This window comes from Culex quinquefasciatus, chromosome 2 (assembly GCF_015732765.1).
Source record: "Culex quinquefasciatus strain JHB chromosome 2, VPISU_Cqui_1.0_pri_paternal, whole genome shotgun sequence".
NCBI lineage: Eukaryota > Metazoa > Arthropoda > Insecta > Diptera > Culicidae > Culex > Culex quinquefasciatus.
The window spans coordinates 204,081,948-204,103,678 of record NC_051862.1 but is presented as its reverse complement, the minus strand read 5'-3'; the positions used below and the strand labels follow the sequence as shown (position 1 = coordinate 204,103,678).

Below are 21,731 nucleotides of genomic sequence, written 5' to 3'. Positions count from 1 at the left end.
TTATGAAAATGATATAATCGAGATTGTTTGGCATTTAATCTTATATGTTCCAATGAGAAACGCGTCTTACTATAAAATTTTAACCATAAAATTGGAGAATTGAAAATAATTGGTATTCTCTTTTACGGAACACTTTTTTTTAAATCCCGATTTTTATTCTTCATTTTTAATATGCTAAAAAATTTCATAAATATAAAATTGTTTTTTTTTGTATACCATAAGGCCGTTGCAAATATTTTGATGAAGTTTATGTCCCTCGCATTTCACACCTGCCCAGTTGTTTTGCAATCATGAGTTTCCAAAAAAAAAAATAATGATAATAAATTTGCGGTGCTGTACATTGGAATTTCATAAAAAATTAAAATACTTTTAATCCAGCCCATGCTTAATATGGTTATAAATGAAAATGCTTTTAAGATTGTTTAAAGTTGATTTAACTTCTATTTTCATTAAAATTTTGAAGAATTTTGAAAAAATATGTTTTTGCTTCCTGATTTTTTGGACCAATTTTGAAGGGAGGGGGGGGGGGGTGGGCGTTTACATAAACTTTGAAAAATATTTGCAACGGCCTAACTTTTTTTTTAAAAGATCTTCGTTCTTGAACATTTTTGACCAAATTTTGCAGATAAAATGGGAAAAGTGTTGTTTTTCAATATGGATTGAAAATTAGTCTAAATTCAGCAATTTTGACCTTTTTTTTTACGCTACTTTTTAGAAACAGCTACGAAGCCGAATGACTGCTACTTATCGAATTCAAATTCTAAAGTTATTTTGTTTTGATAAATTTTGCTAGGTCTATCTTAGTTTATTAAGAAAAAAAAATCGTTAAATATGCTAAAAATATCACTCTCGAGTCGCCACCCTGCACCACACGTTTTCCCTCTCCGCAAGGACCTACCAGCGAGCGGGTGTCGACGAACCTGGGTGGGGGGGTTAAGTCTAGTTTGAGGGGGGTAGTGTAGTGGCAGAGGTAAAACCCGAACGAACCTCAAACGGTGGATACCCCGATATGTGTCTAGCCGCGCTGTGTGGCTCCTCCAAAATCATAAATCAAGCCGCCCCGAGAGTGCTGAAATATAATGTGCCGATTTCTTCGCTAGGTTTTTCCTGAAGTTTGGTTTCAGTGCTCGAGTAAGAAATTGCCAATTGTATGTGCAGCGCAAGAAAAACGATGAAAACTAAATCAGAGAAATAAGCAGAGGCTTGGTGTGCGAATCCAGTCATCCAGAGAGTAGTATCCAGAGGAGGAGGGAGGAAAAGTATGCTGTTTTGGGTGGTGGCGCGCGGAGCGAAACAGAAGAAAGAAGAGATTATAATAATGATGGAAAAATTAAAATAAAATGAAATTATGATAATAGCAGAAAAGCCGAAGAAAAAATAAACGAATAAACACAGAAAAAAAGCGTCCGAGAGTGCGAGCGACGGAGTACGAGAGGAGAGGAGAACAGCTTAAAATCCTATTAGAGAGTCGTCCACATTGGGGAATTGCAGGTTGGAGAGTTGGAGGTTTTCGGAGTGTGATCAACCACCGGAGGTTCTAAGCACGCTACCATCCTCGAGTTCAGTCCGGCAGACTTCATCAACCGGGATGCACCTCTAATGCCCTCTGCAGCGCGAAGATAACCCTGAAAGTTCTGAAAGAAGACGTAGAAGAGTTGGAGTTTTTTTTACGATCATTTGTGCGTCAAGTCTCGGGCTCGGTTATCTCAAACACAGATTTCACAAGTGAAGTCATAGGCGCGCGCAACCAGCAAAAGTGCACTAGAGGCGTATAAGCGTGTATATTGTTTGTATAAAATAGTTATCATAAAATTAAATATTAATAAAGGAGCGCGGGCAGAACAAGTGAACATTAAGGCAGAACTCCCCCCCCCCATCTTGGAGCCAAAAAGGGGGTTTGTTATAATTGGTGCAGCGCTGCCGTAAGTGTGGGAGAAGTGCTCCGAGGAGTGAAAAAAAAAAAAAATAAGCAAGAAGAGAAAATCAGTGCAAAGTTATGATTTCATGTGTATAATTTTTGATAATAAATTTTTATTGAGAAATATTGTATTGTAATCAAATTCAGATCGCGCGTTCAGTGCCGTGGAGTGAGTGTGTACAAACAACGACCGACCGAGAGCGCTCTTGCCGACGCTGGCGTGCCAGCATAAACCCAGCCCCATAAAAGGCACAACGCCGGCAAACTGAAGAATTAAACAGATTAATTATCGGCCCGGTTAAATCAGATTACATTACACACAGTACGCACAGCAAGTCGGGGCATTCCGTCGCAAAGCTCAAAGCCCTATAATTATCCAATAGGCCACCCCACACAGTGCTCAACCCCCCCGTCGAACGGTTCCCCCCAAACTTTGCGAAAATTTCCGCCCTACTCGACGCCCGCCCGGTTCCACAAAAATTCTGCAAACTGGAACCATATGACGTAAGCACGATGTACGCGTACGCGCAGGGAGGCTCCCAGGGTCCTCCGCACTACGCGACGGCCGCGTCCAACGCGTACCTACCACCCTCGCACCATCCGGCCTATCCGCCGTACCACGCCGGCCCCTCAACGCCGCCCTCGACGATAACCTCGTACAACAACGTGGCCGGCCCGTCCTCGCTCCTGGGCCATCACTATGGATCGCCGCACCACCACATGCCACCGCCACCGCCCCCCATGGGTTCGGCGGGATCGGTCGGATCGGTGGTGTCCCATACGGCAACCTCGGCTGCGGCAGCTGCAGCAGCGGCAGCGGCGGCGGCGGCCGGAGTGACCCCCATGCAGACGGATCCGCAGCTGACGGAGCTGAATCCGGCGCTCGGTATTCCCAAGCGGAGAAGGTAAGGATTTGGGATATTTTTGTGAAAAAAAAAAAAAAAATATAATTATTGAAATAACAAGCCGTAGTTTCAGCATTTGCATGGAAAAGTGTTTAAAAATGTATTTTAAACTAGTTCAGTTGTTTTACAATCATTTATGTTCAAAAAATGAAAGATTTGACGAAAACAAAAATTTTAGCGAAAAAAAAAACTTAAGCATTGAAAATTTTCAAAAATTCAAAGGATTTTTGAATCAACTCAAACATGCCAAAAGTGATTCTAAACGCAGCGAAACGCATTTTTAATTGATTTCAGCTGATTGTACTTCAATTTCTATTGAAATTTTGAAGTTTTTTGATTTTTTTTGTCCCCTGACAGCGATGGAATAATCATCATCAATAGAAAATCATTGGATGTTCACCAAGAGAAAAAAATCCGAAGGGAGCATGCTCTCCTCTCTCGCGCACCAAAAATCGGTAAAGGAAATCTAAAAAAATCATCAACTTGATTATTCGGCGGAACATCTTTTTCACTACTGTCTGCCTGTGTGGATCAATCGGACCGCGCACTGGACTCACAATCCAGAGGTCGCTGGTTCGAATCCCGAGGCGGACGCAAAAATTCTAAGTGTAAATATAGGTATTCGGTGCCCTCTCCCCGTGCCATACTTTCCCACTTAGGAGACCCGGGAGGCGGAGTCTTGTCGCAAAAAGAACGATACACACCTGTGGAACCGTTGACGAAACCGCAAGGTTTAAGAAGGCCACATTATAAGGTGTTACGTCGATTCCGTTTTTTTTCTTTTTCACTACTACACTTGCAAGTGAAACGTCACACGTCGAAAAATGACCTGTAACATTTTGTAGACGGGCAATGTGTGTAAACAAAGTGAAATTAATAATTTTAAGTGGTGCTGACATGGAAATTCATAAAAAAATCATCAACAGATTGATTTTCTGGGAGAATTTCGGGAGCGATTTTCTTTTGTGTGATTTGCCTCCTCTCTCTTTCGCGAGTGAAGAAAGTTCGCAAGCGAAATTGATTGTTTTGTGATTATTCCATCCCTGTCCCCTTACTTTTCGGGTCAACTTTGATGGGGGAGGAGGGGGTTGGGGGACAAAAACTTTAAATAAAATTTGTACCAGCCCAATACAATTTTCTTGATTTGGGTTGTACAAATATGATTTTTATGATAAATTTTCAGTGTTTAATGATGTTCCTTTGTAACAAATACAATGCGATTATGCAAAACTTAAATATTTCAATAAATTTAGCACACAAATGTTATATGAAGAGCTTTGTTTTAATAAAAGAAATGATCACGAATTTTTCATTAAAAAAAACAGCAAAAAAAGTTATTGAATGTTTAATTTTGTCTTTGGTACTAACTGTTAGGTCAGTTGAGCTTTATGAGATATTTTGAATTGTATTTTTTTTTAATTTTCCTGTTTCCTCAAAAAAGGAGACTGCATAATATATTATGCAGGGAATAATGTAAGGTCTTATATGAATTAGGTTTTTAATTCATTATTTCAATTTTTCAAACAGAATATTTCTGATTTATTTAAAGATTGCCTTGGAAATTAAATAAAAAATAATGCAAATGCAAAATGCAAATCTCGTTATTGTGAATCCGTCTGGGATGCATTTCAATATTACCAAAAAATAAGAAACAACTCTTTTATAAACTTTGTGTCAAGAAAAAAAAGGAAGACGAAAAGATTAATTCTTAGAAATGGGTTTATATTTTCTAACCCATGATTGATTTGCGAATTTTCAAAACAAAAAGTATCAAGAAATGTTTAAAACATCATTACAGTTGTGCTACAATCAAAAATTGTCCAAATATCAATGAAATTATGAAAAAAAATGGACTAGACTTATACAAATTTTGTATCGATCTGCTATCTGTGAAGTCTCTATTTTATTTAAAATGTATAAATAAGCGTTTCTCAATGTATTCGGAAAAGTTAACATTTAATTTGTTTTAATTTTTTTTTTCAGTTAAAATGTAAATTTTAGCCCAATACAATTTTTATTGAAATTTTTTGTCTTCCGACGCCTTAAAAATTTCCTCAGACAAATCAGAGGGGAAAACATAAATGATAAAAAAATCATTAATTTTTTTATCAATATTATTTTTCCCTCTGATTTGTCAGAGGAAATTTTTAAGGCTTCGGGAGACAAAAACTTTCAATAAAATTTTTATTGGGCTAAAGTTAACATTTTAACTGAAAATTAAAAAAATATGAAATGTTAACTTTTCCGAATACATTTAAAAAAACCTATTAAACCGATGGAATCCATTTAGACCTCATTGTAAAAAAAAGTTTTACTTTAGGGAAAAAATCCATAAATTTATTGATATTTACCAAAGTTTTGACATAAGCATATTAATAATTGAAAATTTTGTGATAATTTTTGCTTACGAATTTTCTAAATTATGCTTGATAATTGAACTATTTCTTTTATTTTCCCTTAGTTTTTTAAATAAAATTTTAGATTTTTTGGCTAAATTTTTACCGATATGGGATAGAAATAAAATAGGAGTAAATTATTATTGCTTTAAGTCGTTTTGTTCAAAGATTATACGTTTTTGGGCATTATGTTTTTAAATCATATGTGGTTTTTCACGATTAATTTGTTAGATCATTCTTGATTTTTTTGTTATATTAGGCAATGAAAACATTTATAAATTATGTAAATTACATTCAAAAAGCTCGCTATCATTTAACGCACTTGATTTTTCCACTTAGATTATAATGTATAATATGATGCTGAAATTCAAAAGTCTAAATAAATGCTTTTACAAAAAAAAAGATTTGACCCTCTGTTTAAAAAATTAATATGAAATATTTCTAATCTAAAATGATGTTTCCAATAATTTAGCGGAAATTTCCGCTTGACTTTAATTCCGAACATTTCGCGCTATAATTAAGCGTTAAACTCATCCTATAAACGCCCAGTCATCGTAGATTATCAGCTTTAACAGGGTGCGCAGCTCATTTGCTGCGTAATCCATTCAAATATATGGAATGTTCGTCGGATTGTGAGACAAAACGTTTACAACTGGCGGCATCTGCATACAAGCTTCCAGGGTTGAGGGGAAGGTTGCATGTTTGGGGCGCATTTCATTTCCGTTTCAAGAAACATCTCTCTTTTAAGTGAGATATCATGTTTGGGAATGTTTTTTTTTTTTGTGTTGTGTTACAGCTGGTCAACTTCAAGATTGATAAAAAATATCAAATGGACTTGAAGAGTTGCTTTTAATTTGTAGGTTATGTAAAACTTTACCAGTGCGCAAGTCGTTAAACGTTTTCCTTTCACCTTTAGTGTAACTTTTATACTGTAATTATGTTTGAACAATTCTGCAAAACTGTTGTTTCGCATCGGTAATTTACGATATCAACCGCGCCATAACCGTAACATTTTAATCGCCAAACTGGTTCAAGATATATCTTAATCCACAACCCATCACCTGCTGTTACTGATGCCGCAGCAGTCAGCCAAAACCATTTCACGCGCGCGCGCTCTAAAATACCCTCCATTAATCCTTCAAGTCAAGTCTCCACTCACTCTGGCTCTGGCCCGGGAATACAAACATCACATCAACTGACCCCGGGTATCAATTACGTCCTGGACTCTGGCTTGACACTAATTTATGAGTCCCCATCAATTGCTTGCTGCTGCCTCCTCGCAGCACGTGAACCTGACGCACCAATTTCTGCAACTACCTATAAACTTTTCGCGATCGATTTATGTGAAGTCGGAGTCGGAGTTCCGTTGGGCCAACTCTCTCTCTGTACCCTCACCGTTGGTGTTCAAAGTGCGTAACTTAATCCTCCCGCTTAAGTTCTGCGCGCGAGTTTCTCGCTCAAAGCGCATACACATTAACATAAGTCCTCTATCGTGGTGGTTGCCAGGCCCGGGTTGGGGCCTGTCTACTCCGGTAAGCTCTATCATAAACACATGAAGTTTTGTTCTTGGCTCTCCGAGCAAAAAGTAGCTGGGAGGGTGGGGAGGATGCCCCCAAAAGTGAAGGAAGCGCACAGCGCTACACTCTTAAATCTGTAATAAATTAAATTTAATGTTATGTTATCTTCGGGGCTTCAGCGAACACGCCGGGGCTCGGGGGTTGGTCGGTCGCCGGGTTGCCAGCAGGGAGGGAGACCGCAGAAAAATATCCTGCTGGTTGCCTGGTTGCCTGGAGTTTTTGCTGAAAACCAACTCCGAGTCTCATCCTTCGTAACTGCTTTTCGCCGCCGTCGTGATGCTGCAGCACTTGGGGCTTGTAAATTTTTAATAATTTTTGCAATATATCAACGTTTAATTTAAAAAAATGACAATTCACGACATGGCGCACCACGGCAGCGCGCACGGTCTGGCTGTGTACTGAGGTTTTGGGATGAAGAATCTTGGGTTATGGGGGGAGAGGGATGAGATATGATTTGCCAAGGGTTTGATTTTTTTATCGCGAAAGGGTCCAGGACACGTTGTGTTACGATGAAATGTCCTGTTGGGAGAGAGAGAGAGTTGAAATTATTATGTTGGGTTTGGAATGCTTAATTTGGTCGTTTGAGAGAATTGTGCTTAATTCTTGTAGGCCGCTGAAAAAAAATTGCATTCTCACTTGAATATTTTTTTACTTTATTTAACCAAAAAAAAAACAAGAATTTCTATACTTTTTAGGAGAAAATAAAAACAAGAACAATAATAATAACGAGCTTTTAACCACTCCAACCTTCCTAATTTTTCTTTACATTTCAATCAGCAAACGGCGTTAATCTCTCGCTGGTGGTGCAATTATTGTGTGAAATAACTCTGCTAGATTAAGCAATCTTATTCCCATCCTTCAACCGCGCTCGCGGGGTAAACACTACTCACTACTCATACTCACTCGCAAACTACACACCTTGGAGTGGAGAAAAAGCTGCATTAATCTTGCACCAACCCCATCAACCAACCCACCCCGTTTTCATCCCACCCCTCCCTCCTCCTCCGGGGCTAATGGGGAGGAATAAATCCAAAGAGGTCGTAAATTTTCTCGGTTTTGATTCTAGAATCACGACGATAAATTTCCGACCTTTGAAAGCAGTTTAAAGCAGTCCACCACGGAGCAGCGTCGTCAGTGGCGGCAAACTTTTGTGAACAGCAGCAGCAGTAAAAATTGAAAAAAAATAACAATAATAACAGCATCAACAACGACAACAATATCGTCAACAAATAAATGCAACAGCAGCAGCAGTTGCTGACGGGAATCGCCACAGGGCTTTCTGGCATGTAATTGGGATATGGGCAGGGTTGCCAGAAAATTTAGGATTGGAAAATATATTTAGAAATCAATAATGTATTGTTTTTTTTTCTCTTAGGACAATACACGAACCGACAAGTTCTTATTAAAATGTTTTATTTAAACATTAAAGAAAAGTTTAAGTAAAAAACTCTATAGAAAGCATCTTCTTATTTTTTTATTATTTTTTTTGGTATTTATGAAAGGCAATTTTCTTTAGGAATCTAATTTTCAGATAAAAGTATATTCTTAGACACGGTCCAGACTCGATCCGAGATCCAGATCCGAGGATTTTAAAGAAATTTCGGGCAATCTTATCATGCATTTTTTTGGGTTTGTTTCTGTTTCTTATTTTTGACGTCAAATTTTTTTTTTCAAATTTCCAAATGTTCAATTTAATTTACTACATTTTTTAGACTCTAAAAAAATGCATTTTTTTTATTATTATTATGAAATAAGTTCTTACAGCTAGTGCTTTTATTAAAAAAAAAAAATAAAAAAAATAAAAAAAAATTAATAAAAAAATAAAAAACAGAATACAGTAAACAAATTCTTTGACCTTATAAATAGAAAATGGGAGTTAACCCTCTACAACCTAACTCCGCCTTTAGACGGGCTTTGATCTAGAAAATCGCCAAAAATTAATTTTCCAACCGATTTTTGATCTTTAAAAAGCATTGGAAAGAAGAATTCTTAAAATTTTAGAAAATTTCAGGGTTGGAAGTTTGACTTGTTTTATGCGACTTTGCCAATGTTTTTAAAAATGTTTTTTTTAGGGGTCAACTTTGGCTGTTGTTTTTATTAACATTTCCTATATTTGCAGTAAAAAGAAGTATGCAGTAATTTTTGTAGTGTCCCAAACTATGCATCTACTCATTTTTTTACTATTTAAATGATGATGGTGCCATTCTATAGCAGAAAATTTGAAAAACTTGCAAAAAATTGAAAAAGTGACAGCAAAAAAGTGAAAAAAAAATTAGATAGGCAAAATGTTATTATATTAGGTGGCAGAATACACCAAATACTATTAAAAACAAACATAATCTTAACAAGATAAAGTCAAATTAAAATACTAAAAATAAAACAAGAAATACATAAAACAAGAGAAGTAAAGTTTTTCGTAGAACAAAAGTTGCTCAAAATGACCTCCTGGACATGGGAAAAATAAATATTTTCGAAAAAATAATTTGGGCAGTAGAGGGTTAATTATTAAACATTGATTAAAGAATTACAGATATTTTGAAAAGCTTTGCTCAAATTAAAATTAAAATCTTAATTTCAATGTTAATCTCATTACAAATCATTATGATTGCTTTCAAACTATGGGTTTGTTGTCTGCAAAATCTTAAAAGAATCAAAATAAGAAAAAAAGAATAAATTAATTTCTTTTCTTGCTATCCTTTTCTCTTACTTACATTTTTTCGACAAACTACTTTAACATTTTAATGGAGAAGGCTTTCTCAATTGGTAACTGTTTATTTTTTATTTTTAACTCCCAATTTTTATGTGATAGTTATTTTACTTTATACATAATTGATTTGCTGGAGATATTGGACAGATATGAAGCGTGATGAATAAATTTTATATGATTTCTTTTTAATTTTGAAAAACAAAAAAAAATAAATAATTAAATTATAGCTGCAGCAAAAAACGTATCATAGCTTAAGGATATTGAGGTACTCTGGCTTTTTAGAAATTGAGCCTGACATTGAAAAAATGAAATGTTTTCGCCCATATTCTTGACCAGATCCGAAGGTCAAAAAAAATTAATTTAGTTTATATATTTGACTAACATTGTTTCAAATTTGTTATCAAAATTTATGCTTCTTTACAAAACAATTAATTTTAGCTCAAATATTTAGAAAAACACATATTTTTTAAATAAAAAATGAAAATATTTTTAAATACAATCTAGTGTCCATCCGTTCTAGACCTACAACTTAGTTTTCTAGGTAAAAAATAGAATATTATCTTTTTGAGAAAATATTTAAAGGATTTCAAAATCACAACTAACATTTTTAAAAGACGAAATAATAAGTTTTAATCTGAAAATGGTTAAAAAAATCACAAAGGCGATTGCAAAATAAATTTTGCATCCAAAAATTTCAAAAATCTTCGAGTGTTTTTTTTCCAAAACATATTGTAAAATTGATCCTTTTTTCAGGAAAACTAAACTTGGCCAATATAAAATCATCCGTCATGAACTATACCTCAAAAGTTGGCACTTTTGGCCAGTTAAAAGGTTTAAAAATGATAAAAACAATCAACGGTGGTAAATGTTGCCAAAATCTATATTTTGAGAAACAAATAATTTTTCGAAAAACTTCGAAATGTCAATGAAAATTGAAGTGCAATTAGCTGAAATTAATTTAAAATGGATTCCCTTGCGTTTAGAAGCATTTTCAGCACATTTGGGTTTATTCAAAAATCTTTTGATTTTTTGAAAATTTTTGCTGTTTTTTTGCTAAATTTTTTAATTTTGTCATTTTTTATGCATCTGATGTTTGCAAAATATTTAAACTAGTGGTATGTTGTTGTTGTTATTATTTAAATACCGTCAGTGGGGGTGACATTGGGTCTGGGGATGAGATTGGGTCAAAGTGATTTTTTACGGATTTTACTATTTCTCAAGTTATTCTCAATGAAACTGAATTCAGTTAAAGGGGCTATGTAGGGGACATCTTAAGATGACTTCGCTGAAAAAATCTCGTTCCTGGAACAAATCCTGTCATTTTGGCAGATGTCTAAATTTGAGGTACGTTTTTGGCCAAAAAAGACCTCTCGAAAAATCATTTTTTTCTAATATTTTTGATAGAATTGCTCGAAAACTACCCAAATGTTTGAAAATCTCCACTTCAAACATTGTAGCGTGTCAATACGATTCCCTCGAACAAGAAACGCTGTTCGATGACTTGTTTTTACCATATCGTTGTATTTGAGCATCATTTTGGTTTCATTTGACGCAATGTCACCCCCTCTAAGGGGTGAGATTGGGTCAATTTTCAAAATATTGGCATTTAAGGTAATGTTATTCAAAATCCACCATATTTTGGGAAAATGTTAGTAAACTATCTAAGAACAAATCTATGTTGGAAGATTTTCGATGTTATTTAAATTGTTTTTGTCACAAAGAAATTTCGAGAGGTGTATCGTTTTTTGACCCATAGTCACCCCCACTGACGGTATTTATATTTTTATATCCCCCTCCCCTTAAGCACCAATGGACGAAAACATTGGAAAATATTTCCATTGGCCTTAATTGGTCTCAGAAATTGACGGATTTTTTTTTTGCGAAAAGCTAGAAAATTGCTCATTAACTTTAAAAAATGTTAAATCTAACAACAACAAAATCTGCCTTTTTTTGGGTGCTGTTCATTTCAATTTCACTAATATTCAAATGAGTTTGGAATAAACACGATTTTTCGAGCCGATTTGGAGGTGTAGTGATAAAAACTTTGAAGAATATTTGCAACAGCCATATTATGATTTTAGCTAGTGATAAATAATGCTAAAAATGTAAGGTTTCACTCCTGGTCACACTACTAAAAATCTGCCATCTTCCCTAAATGAGTGCACTTTTCGCACTAAACTTCCTCCTCTCCCTCGTCCGTTCTCTTCCTCTCCCTGTTGCAGTACCATCGCTTGCTCGCTCTCTCTCTCTCTCTCTCGCGCACTCCCGTTTATCCGATTATCACAGCACCGGACTCTTGCACTAAAACTGCATCGCACAAAGACCCACGCGCGCGCTCGCTCGATTTTAATTACACTCACTTGTCGGCATAATGAAAAGCGCAGCACTACTATTATTACAAACAACCAACAAAAGCAACCGGTTCAAAAAAGTCAGCTCCGTAGTGTGTGAGCAAGAGTGGGTAGTATAATGGTGTTTTGTTTTAGTAGTGGTAGTAGCATTGCTAGTAGTCACCGCGGTCCGAGGCCAGTTTTGAGTGATTATCAGCGCGCGATAGTGGTGGCAACGTCGGCAGCAGCCCCCACACACCAAACCGGCCACCAACAACAGCCGTTTTTTAAGCTCCACCCACCGCGCCGCGACGCACACCACCATTCGAGAGTTGCGAGAGTGTAAACGCGCGCGCGGGAAGTTCAATCAGCCGCGCGCGAAAGAAGTGGCTGTGTGCGTTGGCCGTCGGCCGTCGGTGCTGTGGAGGCCGCGGCGAAACTCCGCCCATCGGCGGCGATTTTGTTGTTGTTTGGAGTTTTTTTTTATTTCGTTGCGTTTTTTTGGGATTTTGTTGTTTCGCTTTTGTAGTTGTTCGGAGGCAATCAAGTGATCGTCTCGTCGGTCGGGATGGGTTGACTTGACTTGGGCTGAGCCGGTTGATGGGGTGACAATTTGACGGTTGGATAGCGTGATCGGTCTGGACTGTGCATCACAAGGCCTCCCCTCCGGGGCTTCGTTAGTTGCAACACTTTTGGCGGGAAGCAACAAATTGGGTGTTTTTTTGCGTTTTGTCAAAGTGAGGAATTTGGTTGGGAAATTAGGATTTGGGAGCGGTTCGTTGGTATCATTAAAACAGTATATTTTCGTCGTTTACAATGATTAGTGGCATCAGAGTTTGAAAAGGCAAACGGTTCACATATTATAATTGTGTAAACTGGAACATTCAATGTTTTAAGTTTCGAGTTTTAGTTGAATGTCAAAGTAATTTATTAACGTTAACCTTATTTGTCAATTTGTCTATCAGATATCGTGAATATTTCGTTTTTTGTGCTTTTTATGAAGTAACAAATAAATGTGTTCCAGTTTATAAACTGTAAAATTTTGAATTGTTATCAATGGCAGCTGAATAAAATTTTACATTCCCGACTCGATTATCCGAAGGCCTCCGAAGTCATTTCGGATAATCGAGTCACGAGTTTTTTTTCGTTGCCTTAGTTTTGATTGTTGAGCCATAAACTGCTCTAACATAATTTCGAATTCGAATAAGTCGTAAGAAGTAAGAAAATAAGAAACTAAATACTAAAGGATTTTTTTGTTCATGATTCGATTATCCGAAGTCCCATACAAACCTTCGGATGATCGAACTTCGGATAATCGAACTTCGGATAATCGAGTTTACCTTCGAGCAGCATTTGTTTTCGAGTTTTCGGAAACATTTTCTTCAAGTTAGGCCATTGGGCAAAAAATTGATAAAAATTATACTAAATTTAAATTTGCAAGCCTGATTCTAAAAAAATGTCAGCAAAAAGTATGAAAAAATGCATTATACAATTATGCAACTATCAAAAATTTGCAACAAATAAGGCCGTTGCAAATATTTTTCAAAATCGGTTCGAAAAATCAGGGGGCAAAAAAAATATTTTTTCAAAAAACATCAAAATTTTAAAGGAAATAGAAGTCTAGCCAACTGAAAACCATTAGAAATGCATTTTCCTGCGTTTAAACCCATATTTAGCATGTCTGCGATCGATCAAAAATATTTTTAATTTTTGTGAAATTCCAATGTACAGCACCGCAAAAAGTTTTTTTTCGACGAAAAAAATAATATTGGAGGGATTGGATATTTTGAAAACTAATGATTGCAAAACAACTGGGCAGGTTTAAAATGCATTTTTTGCAATTCCGTCGTGAAACTACTTACTTTTCCTGTCATTCTTGAACGACGAAATAGCCTACTTTTCTGTACCAAAAATAATAGAATCGAATAGCAACACTTTTCAAAATAAATGCTGAAAAGTTCTACTTTTCAGCACTCAAATGGGTGCTGAAAAGTTGAACTTTTCAGCACTTGTTTCGAAAAGTAACACTTTTCAACATTTTTTTGATTTAAGCGATTTATTGACAAAATACATGAAAATTTGACATAAAATTTCACTCAGTGTGTGTTTTTTGGAATTGCAAAAAATGTTGTATAGAACTCGTTGCAAAACTTGATTTTTTCAGCACTCTTCGTATTTATCCAACTCGGTGAACCTCGTTGGATAAATGTACGACTCGTGCTGAAAAAATCCTCTTTTTGCAACTTGTTGCATAAACTACTATTAAAACACTTTTTTTCATTCAAATATTGAGACCATAGCTTGTTATTTGAATTTGATTATTTTTTTTGCCCTCCCCCTCGACCCAGACCAGAGTTAAGGGACATAAACTTCAAAAAATATTTGCAACGGCCTTAATAAAAAAATACTAAAACCTCAAACTTTTATCGCCGAAACCGTTTGTATACATCGGCAAACAAAAACATTTCGTCGCCATCGTGCTAACTTGTCGTACGTGCATTTTGAGTTAAGAAGCCAAATTGAGTTAAGAACGCCATTTTGTGCAGCTCACAAAGCCTCACCTTTTGACCTTCACAGATCCCCAAATTTCGATTTCAATCCTGAGATATTCAACAAAAACCGAAAAAACTCCGTGCATTTTTGTCACTTTACATATGAAAGTAGTTTCAATCTTGTCGTGCTATCTTGTCACTCTATGAAAATTGATGTAAGTGCGACAAAAGGCCAAAGGGATTTCAGGCCTGGAAAGTCAGGATGCGTTTGTCGCACGTACAAGCTAGACTACCGTAAACATTTGTAATTATAACTCGGGACTCCAGCAACCAACTTCAACCAAACTTTGAGACAATGCACAGAATGGTCAGCCAAACAAAACGTGTTTGTTATTGTTTACATCTGCTCACAACTTAAAATAAGGTTTGGAATGGCCTAATGAATAATAATAATAAAAATAGAAATTTGGAATGAAAAACATTAACCACCGATTGTTTACTAAATAGATTACATAAAATGTATTTATAAATGTATAGTCGATAACTACATTTTTCAACTTTTTAAAATATTTATTCCAGGACCACAGCTATGAGAAAGACGTTCCACTTTTGGAAAGAATGTCATTAATTCCAAGGTTTTTACATTTTCTTGGCATCAGCATAACTGTCTGCATCTTCCTGACCTTGGCCAGTACCGAGGTACAAAAACTAAAAAAAAAATACTGCTCCTACTACTACTGCTCCTTTTATTTTGGATTTTTATAGATCTTGGAGGAGGAAGTAAAATTACAATAAAAATACAATAAGAGACAATACAACATCATTAGAATTAAAAAAATATTAAACATAATAAATGAAACTATTAAAATGAAAATATGTAATAACAAAATAAAACAACAAAATTCAACCTACTCAAAATATTGAACCATTGCAAAACGAAACTAGCATTAAAAGACACTCATTAGCACTACCAGGATAATTGCACTTCACCAACAATTCGCACACTTTACAACTCTCGTCCGCGTGGCCTGCATCATCATAACGGCACCTGTCGTCGACGTCATCACCGTCGCATCGCATGTAGACCACCCGTTTCACACCTGTTGGCGCGCGCAAATTACTACTGCCAAGAGACACAACTGCCGTGGCGCGCGTTCGAGTTCACTCGCAAAAAAAGAACCGAGTAACGACAACTATGGTCCAGGAGGCCGCGTGCACCAATTGCCGGGTCATTTTTCGCAGATTTTCTGCACGTGAACTTCCCATCAATTGCGCGCGCACACACACACGAGGCGTCGCGACGATGACGACGGACATGCAACATCCTCCCGCGGGGCGACCTCCCCCAACCCCCCTGCTCCACGAAAGTTTAGCGTGACGCGCTACTAAAAAACGCCAACCCCGGGCCGGCCGGCAACGGGAGATTCCTCGGGTATGCCCCTCGCTGCCATATTGGCCGCCGTACGTGTGACTCACGGAGTGTCGTGCCGCGGACGTGTGCCGGCACCAATCAGCTGATATTGGCCGCCGCCCGGGTTAGTTGGTATGTGCGAGAGGAGAGTTTGGTATAGAACAACAACAAGTCCGACTCAGGGGGAAAAAAGCTCATCGGAACACACCTCCACGTCCTACTCCCGCGCGCGCGCGCGTGATGTCCGTGTTCGAGATGATGTCCATTGTGCGCGCGCGAAGAAACGCCAATTCGGCACGCCACCTTAACCCACCACAACCCCGCCGAGAGAACCAACCACCCCGTCCCCCCGAAATTCCATTCAGAGTCCTGGGAGCGGGAAAAGAAAAGCTCCCCGACGGCACGCTTTTCTTTCTGAACACGAACTCGGGGCATGGGGTTGAACTTGGTCGTCGGCAGCAGCAGGTAGTACAAGATGCGTGTGATCCGGCCCAGTCGATACCATTAACGGGCGGTACGTGTGGGTATACGGAATCACGGAACGCAACAGAGCCCCGGTCCCGACCTGGGAGAAGCGTAAAATGCACCGTCTAAACTTCTTCCCGAACGCGGGAGGGGGTTGCCCCAAAAAGAGCACAAGAAAGGCGCGTCTATTCATCCCTTTTTTCGAACGGTTTCGTCACCCTCCCTTTTTTCGAACGGTTTCGTCACCCTCCCTTCCTTTCTTGTGAACAGGTAATTTCCAGGGGTGTTCATAGAGAAGGTAGTTGTAAAACTAAGTTCTTTTTTCTTAATGAAAATTTGTTTATTTTTCGATGATGCAATTATTTGGTTTCTTTTCTACCTACTTCATGATCTTGCTTTACAAAGCTTCGAAAACTTAGTTTGTTTTGTTACAAAAAAATATGAAAATTTGTAGGGTATTTTAACCATTAGTGGACCCCCTAGTAGAGCCGAAGCACATTTTTCACAAATTTTCAATATTTTAAGCACTTTTTCAAAACCCTTTGTACAAAACAATGAAAACTGAAGTCTTTTGAACAATTTTGACTATTTGTTTCATCGGTTTATTTGTTTTTGCGCAGAAAAATAGCCATTTAAAAAAAAGGTTTTTTTTACCTGTTATGGACCCCCTTTTCCTATAGTGGACCCGGGTCCATAATCCGATTGTGGACCCGGGTCCACTATAGGCAAACTGTTATTTTTATATCAAATTTAACCGATATTTGATGTTTTGATGCATGGTGTAGACCTAATGATAGATATAATGAATAAAAGATGGATTTTGCTCACTTTTCATCATAAACAAATATGTTTTGTTAACAAATTTGGTTTTAAACAACAACAAAAAACCTAACAGACATTTAAACACATTTATTCCTGAAAAAGATCAGAGAAAACGTTTCAAAAACCACTGTAAACATAAAAATAATTAAAAAAAGTAATTTTGATGCATATTTTTTTCATATTAATTACATAAATGGTTGACCAAAACTAAACAATAGATTTGTTTACAGTTGCTGGATTTATGACAGTTCGAGTTATTTCAAGAAAATCTACCGCGGTTAACCAAATCAAATTAACAATGCAACTCAAAAGTTACTTATGGATGACGGAAACATAATATTTTTTTTGTAAAAATGTAAGCACTTGGTTTTCATATTCGCAGCAGTTTTTTTTAATGTTTTCTAAGTATTTATAAAAATATCCTACTGAATCATTAAAAAAATTTCCTAATTTTTGAAAGTTTTTATTAGTTTTAACAAATTTTATACCTTTTTCAATCTGAGAATACAATATAAAATACAGTATGTAAAAAAAGTATTTACACCCCTTGGGCACTATGCACAATTTGTGATGAAACATCTAAACAATTTAATGTTGACAGAAACCTAGTACTACGTTTTGTTCAGAAACTCATGCCAGACATTTTGCTACAAAAAGCTCATTAAAAGATGATTTCTATAAAAAGTTATATTACAAATACTATTACGAAAATAAAAAAGGTGCAAAAAAATTTTGTACACCTTTGGAAAAATTAACATAAATAATGTTATTTGTTGACAAATCACCATAAATCCAGTCTCCCAACTCCAAATAGGCATCCTTGACTGACTTAAAAAGTAATTTGGATTGAATATAAAGTTTACTAACTACTTAGTATAAAAGTTTATATAACTCTGGAAATTCTATATAAAACTTATCTTAACTTAATTTTGCAAACTTTTAATTCAACTAGATGTCAATATATTACCATAGAATTGCTAAATAAACATTTTGGAGTGCGTATAACACCGTTTTGGGGTTATTTGTATCGATAGAATAGATTTTTCGTTGGAATTTCGTACCGACCTGGAATTACGTCGTCGGGAAATCCGCCGGCATCCGAACCGGTCCACAATTCACAAGTAAACCTATGTGGCATCAGAAAAGGCATACAATTTCCGATCTTTTGATAACTATACATCCAGGTTTTCTATAAAACCCACGTTTTTAAATACCTAGGTAAAAATGTTGTTATGGTTTCGTTTGAGCAACCTGCCAAAAATGTATTTCGTTTTTTTTTTTTTTTTAATTTATATTTATTGAAATTTCTTTTCCATGTACATTCATTCAGTTAAAATATTATTGAGTGTCCAATCACAATCGATGACTTTTCACCTCAATTTTAAATACTAGCAACTTTTATTTATTCATGAAATATTGTAGCTTTCGCTATTCAGTGATTTCAAATGTAGGAGGTCCTACATGTACAAAAGGGAAAAGGGATACCTTAAAACTAACTTATAAACTATAAAAAGAGCGGATCAATGCAGCTGAAGACTGCAATGATTTTTGTCGAAATGCATCAATTATCTTATTGGACATAACATCCAAAGTGTCAACTTCGGCTAATTGATGAAGTTCACTGGTGCTGAACCAGGGAGGAAGTTTCAGAATCATTTTCAGAATTTTGTTCTGAATCCTCTGAAGTTTTTTCTTCCTGGTTAAGCAACAGCTTGTCCAGATCGGCACAGCATAAAGCATGGCAGGTCTGAAAATTTGTTTATAAATTAACAGTTTATTCTTGAGACAAAGTCTAGAATTCCTGTTTATAAGTGGATACAAACATTTAATATATTTGTTACATTTAACCTGGATACTTTCAATGTGATCCTTGTAAGTAAGGTTTTTGTCAAAACCAAGTCCAAGATATTTCACTTGATCCTCCCACTTTAAATTTACCTCATTCATCTTTATAATGTGATGACTTTTTGGTTTAAGAAAATCAGCCCTTGGTTTGTGAGGGAAAATAATAAGTTGAGTTTTTGCAGCATTTGGAGTAATTTTCCATTCTTTCAAATAAGAATTGAAAATATCCAAGCTTTTTTGTAATCTTCTCGTGATGACACGAAGGCTTCTGCCTTTGGCGGAGATGCTTGTGTCATCAGCAAAAAGTGATTTCTGACATCCTGGGGGCAAATCAGGCAAGTCAGAAGTAAAAATATTGTATAAAATTGGACCCAAAATGCTTCCTTGAGGGACGCCAGCACGTACAGGTAGTTGATCAGATTTGCTATTCTGATAACATACCTGCAGAGTACGATCCGTCAAATAATTTTGAATAATTTTCACGATATAAATCGGAAAATTAAACCTTTTCAATTTCGCAATCAAACCTTTATGCCAAACACTGTCAAATGCTTTTTCTATGTCTAGAAGAGCAGCGCCAGTAGAATAGCCCTCAGATTTGTTGCTTCGAATTAAATTTGAAACTCTCAACAACTGATGAGTAGTTGAATGCCCAAGGCGAAAACCAAACTGCTCATCAGCGAAAATTGAATTTTCATTAATGTGCGTCATCATTCTATTAAGAATTATTCTTTCGAATAATTTACTAATAGATGAAAGCAAACTAATGGGCCGATAGCTTGAGGCTTCAGCAGGATTTTTATCCGGTTTCAAAATCGGAATTACTTTGGCATTTTTCCAACTACTGGGAAAATATGCCAAATCAAAACATTTGTTGAAAATTTTGACCAAGCTACTTAAAGTTGCTTCTGGTAATTTTTAATTAAAATGTAAAAATGCCATCCTCACCAGGGGCTTTCATATTTTTAAATTTTTGATAATAGATTTTATTTCATTCAGATCCGTATTAAAAACTTCATCTGATGAAAATTCTTGTTCAACAATATTCTGAAATTCTATTGAAATTTGATTTTCAATAGGACTCAAAACATTCAAGTTGAAATTATGAGCACTCTCAAACTGCTGAGCAAGTTTTGAGCTTTTTCCCCATTAGTTAATAGAATATTATCACCATCTTTTAAAGAAGGGATGGGTTTTGAGGTTTCTTAAGAACCTTTGAAAGTTTCCAAAAAGGTTTGGAATAAGGTTTAATTTGTTCGACATCTCTTGCGAACTTTTCATTTCGCAGGAGAGTGAATCTGTGGTCAATAACCTTTTGCAAATCTTTTGAATTCGCTTCAGTGCAGGATCACGAGAACGTTGATACTGTCTTCGGCGAACATTTTCAGACGAATCAGAAGCTGAAGATCGTCATCAATAATGGGAGAATCAAATTTGACTTGGACTTTTGGAATAGCAATATTCCTAGCATCCAAAATTGCATTAGTTAAAGATTCCAAGGCTGAATCAATATCAGCTTTGGTTTCTAAAACAAAATCATGATTCAAATTATTCTCAATATGATGCTGATACCTGTCCCAATTAGCTTTGTGGTAATTAAACACAGAACTATTGGGTCTGGTAACTGCTTCATGAGAAAGTGAAAAAGTTACTGGAAGGTGATCAGAATCAAAATCAGCATGAGTCACTAAAGGACCACAATACTGACTTTGATTTGTCAACACCAAATCAATAGTAGATGGATTTCTAACAGAAGAAAAGCAAGTTGGCCCATTCGGGTATAAAACCGAATAAAGACCAGAAGTGCAATCTCTGAACAGAATTTTACCATTGGAATTTACTTTTGAATTATTCCAAGATTGGTGTTTGGCATTAAAATCACCGATGATCAAAAATCGAGATCTATGTCTAATCTAATCTAATCTAATCGAACACAAGCGCAGCCAGTCCGAAGAAAGCATCCGGGAAGAACGTTTGGTTAGATTACGCCTCAAGTTCCTTCTTGTCATTATTAATGATTGCAGTACTTTCGAGAAATCCCGAAGTGTATTACACTCATTAAAGCGGCCCGGCCTACTGCGTTGCATTAACCGCATGAGACAGATTCTATGAACGGATCCCACATTTCATAGAACCAACAGGGGAAGAAGAAGAAGCCGGGGACATACCGTACCAACCGGTTCGAGTTATTTATAGATTATAATGGTGTGTGGTGTGTAGGGGAATCGTTGGGGAAGGGGATTCTTGTATTATATAGTACCTTGTGACATTATTTCACCATTACGGATTAATTCACTCAAGGAGTATTAATCCCTTGGTGGCCGAATGTCTAGAGCATCCGAATTTCAATCCAAAGGTGTGAGTTCGAATCCCACCTGATTCTATGCGTTTTTTGTTCATATTCAAAGTTCAATTACAGTCGAAAAATTTCAAGGAGACCGGTCGGGAATCGAACCCTGAACCTTCCGCTTATGAGGCGGGAGCCATAGCCATTAAGCCACGGGCCGAGTAAGAGTGAGATCTATGCCGAGTAAGTTTATTCAAATCCCCTTTGAAATAATTTTTATTTTCCCCAGTGCATTGGAATGGCAAATATGCAGCTGCAATCATAATTTTCCCAAAAGAAGTTTCAAGTTCAATGCCCAAACTTTCAATAACTTTTAACTTAAAGTCACGTAACGTGCTATAAGTCATACTACGGAGGATAACTATTGCAACTCCACCGCCATTTCGATTCATTCGGTTATTAGTTATAACTTTATAATCTGGATCACTTTTCAAATAAGTGCCAGTTTTTAAAAATGTTTCGGTTATAACAGCAACATGCACGTTATGAACTCGTAAAAAGTTGAAAAATTCATTT

At 36.4% G+C, this 21,731-nt stretch overlaps 1 protein-coding gene across 10 annotated transcripts in view; it reads left to right on the top strand.

Annotated features, from left to right (window-relative positions):
- The window catches only part of LOC6048199 (aryl hydrocarbon receptor nuclear translocator homolog), a 297,606-nt gene that overhangs the window by 82,044 nt on the left and 193,831 nt on the right, over nucleotides 1–21,731 (top strand). For 6 of the 10 annotated variants that reach the window (XM_038251167.1, XM_038251165.1, XM_038251166.1 and 3 more), the window contains exon 2: nucleotides 1,101–2,823. The exons of the other annotated variants lie outside the window; for them this stretch is intronic. In XM_038251167.1, coding sequence (XP_038107095.1) covers nucleotides 2,432–2,823 — 392 coding nt within the window. In that variant the 5' untranslated portion in view covers nucleotides 1,101–2,431. The remainder of the gene's footprint in view (nucleotides 1–1,100; nucleotides 2,824–21,731) is intronic. 10 annotated transcript variants of the gene reach the window in all.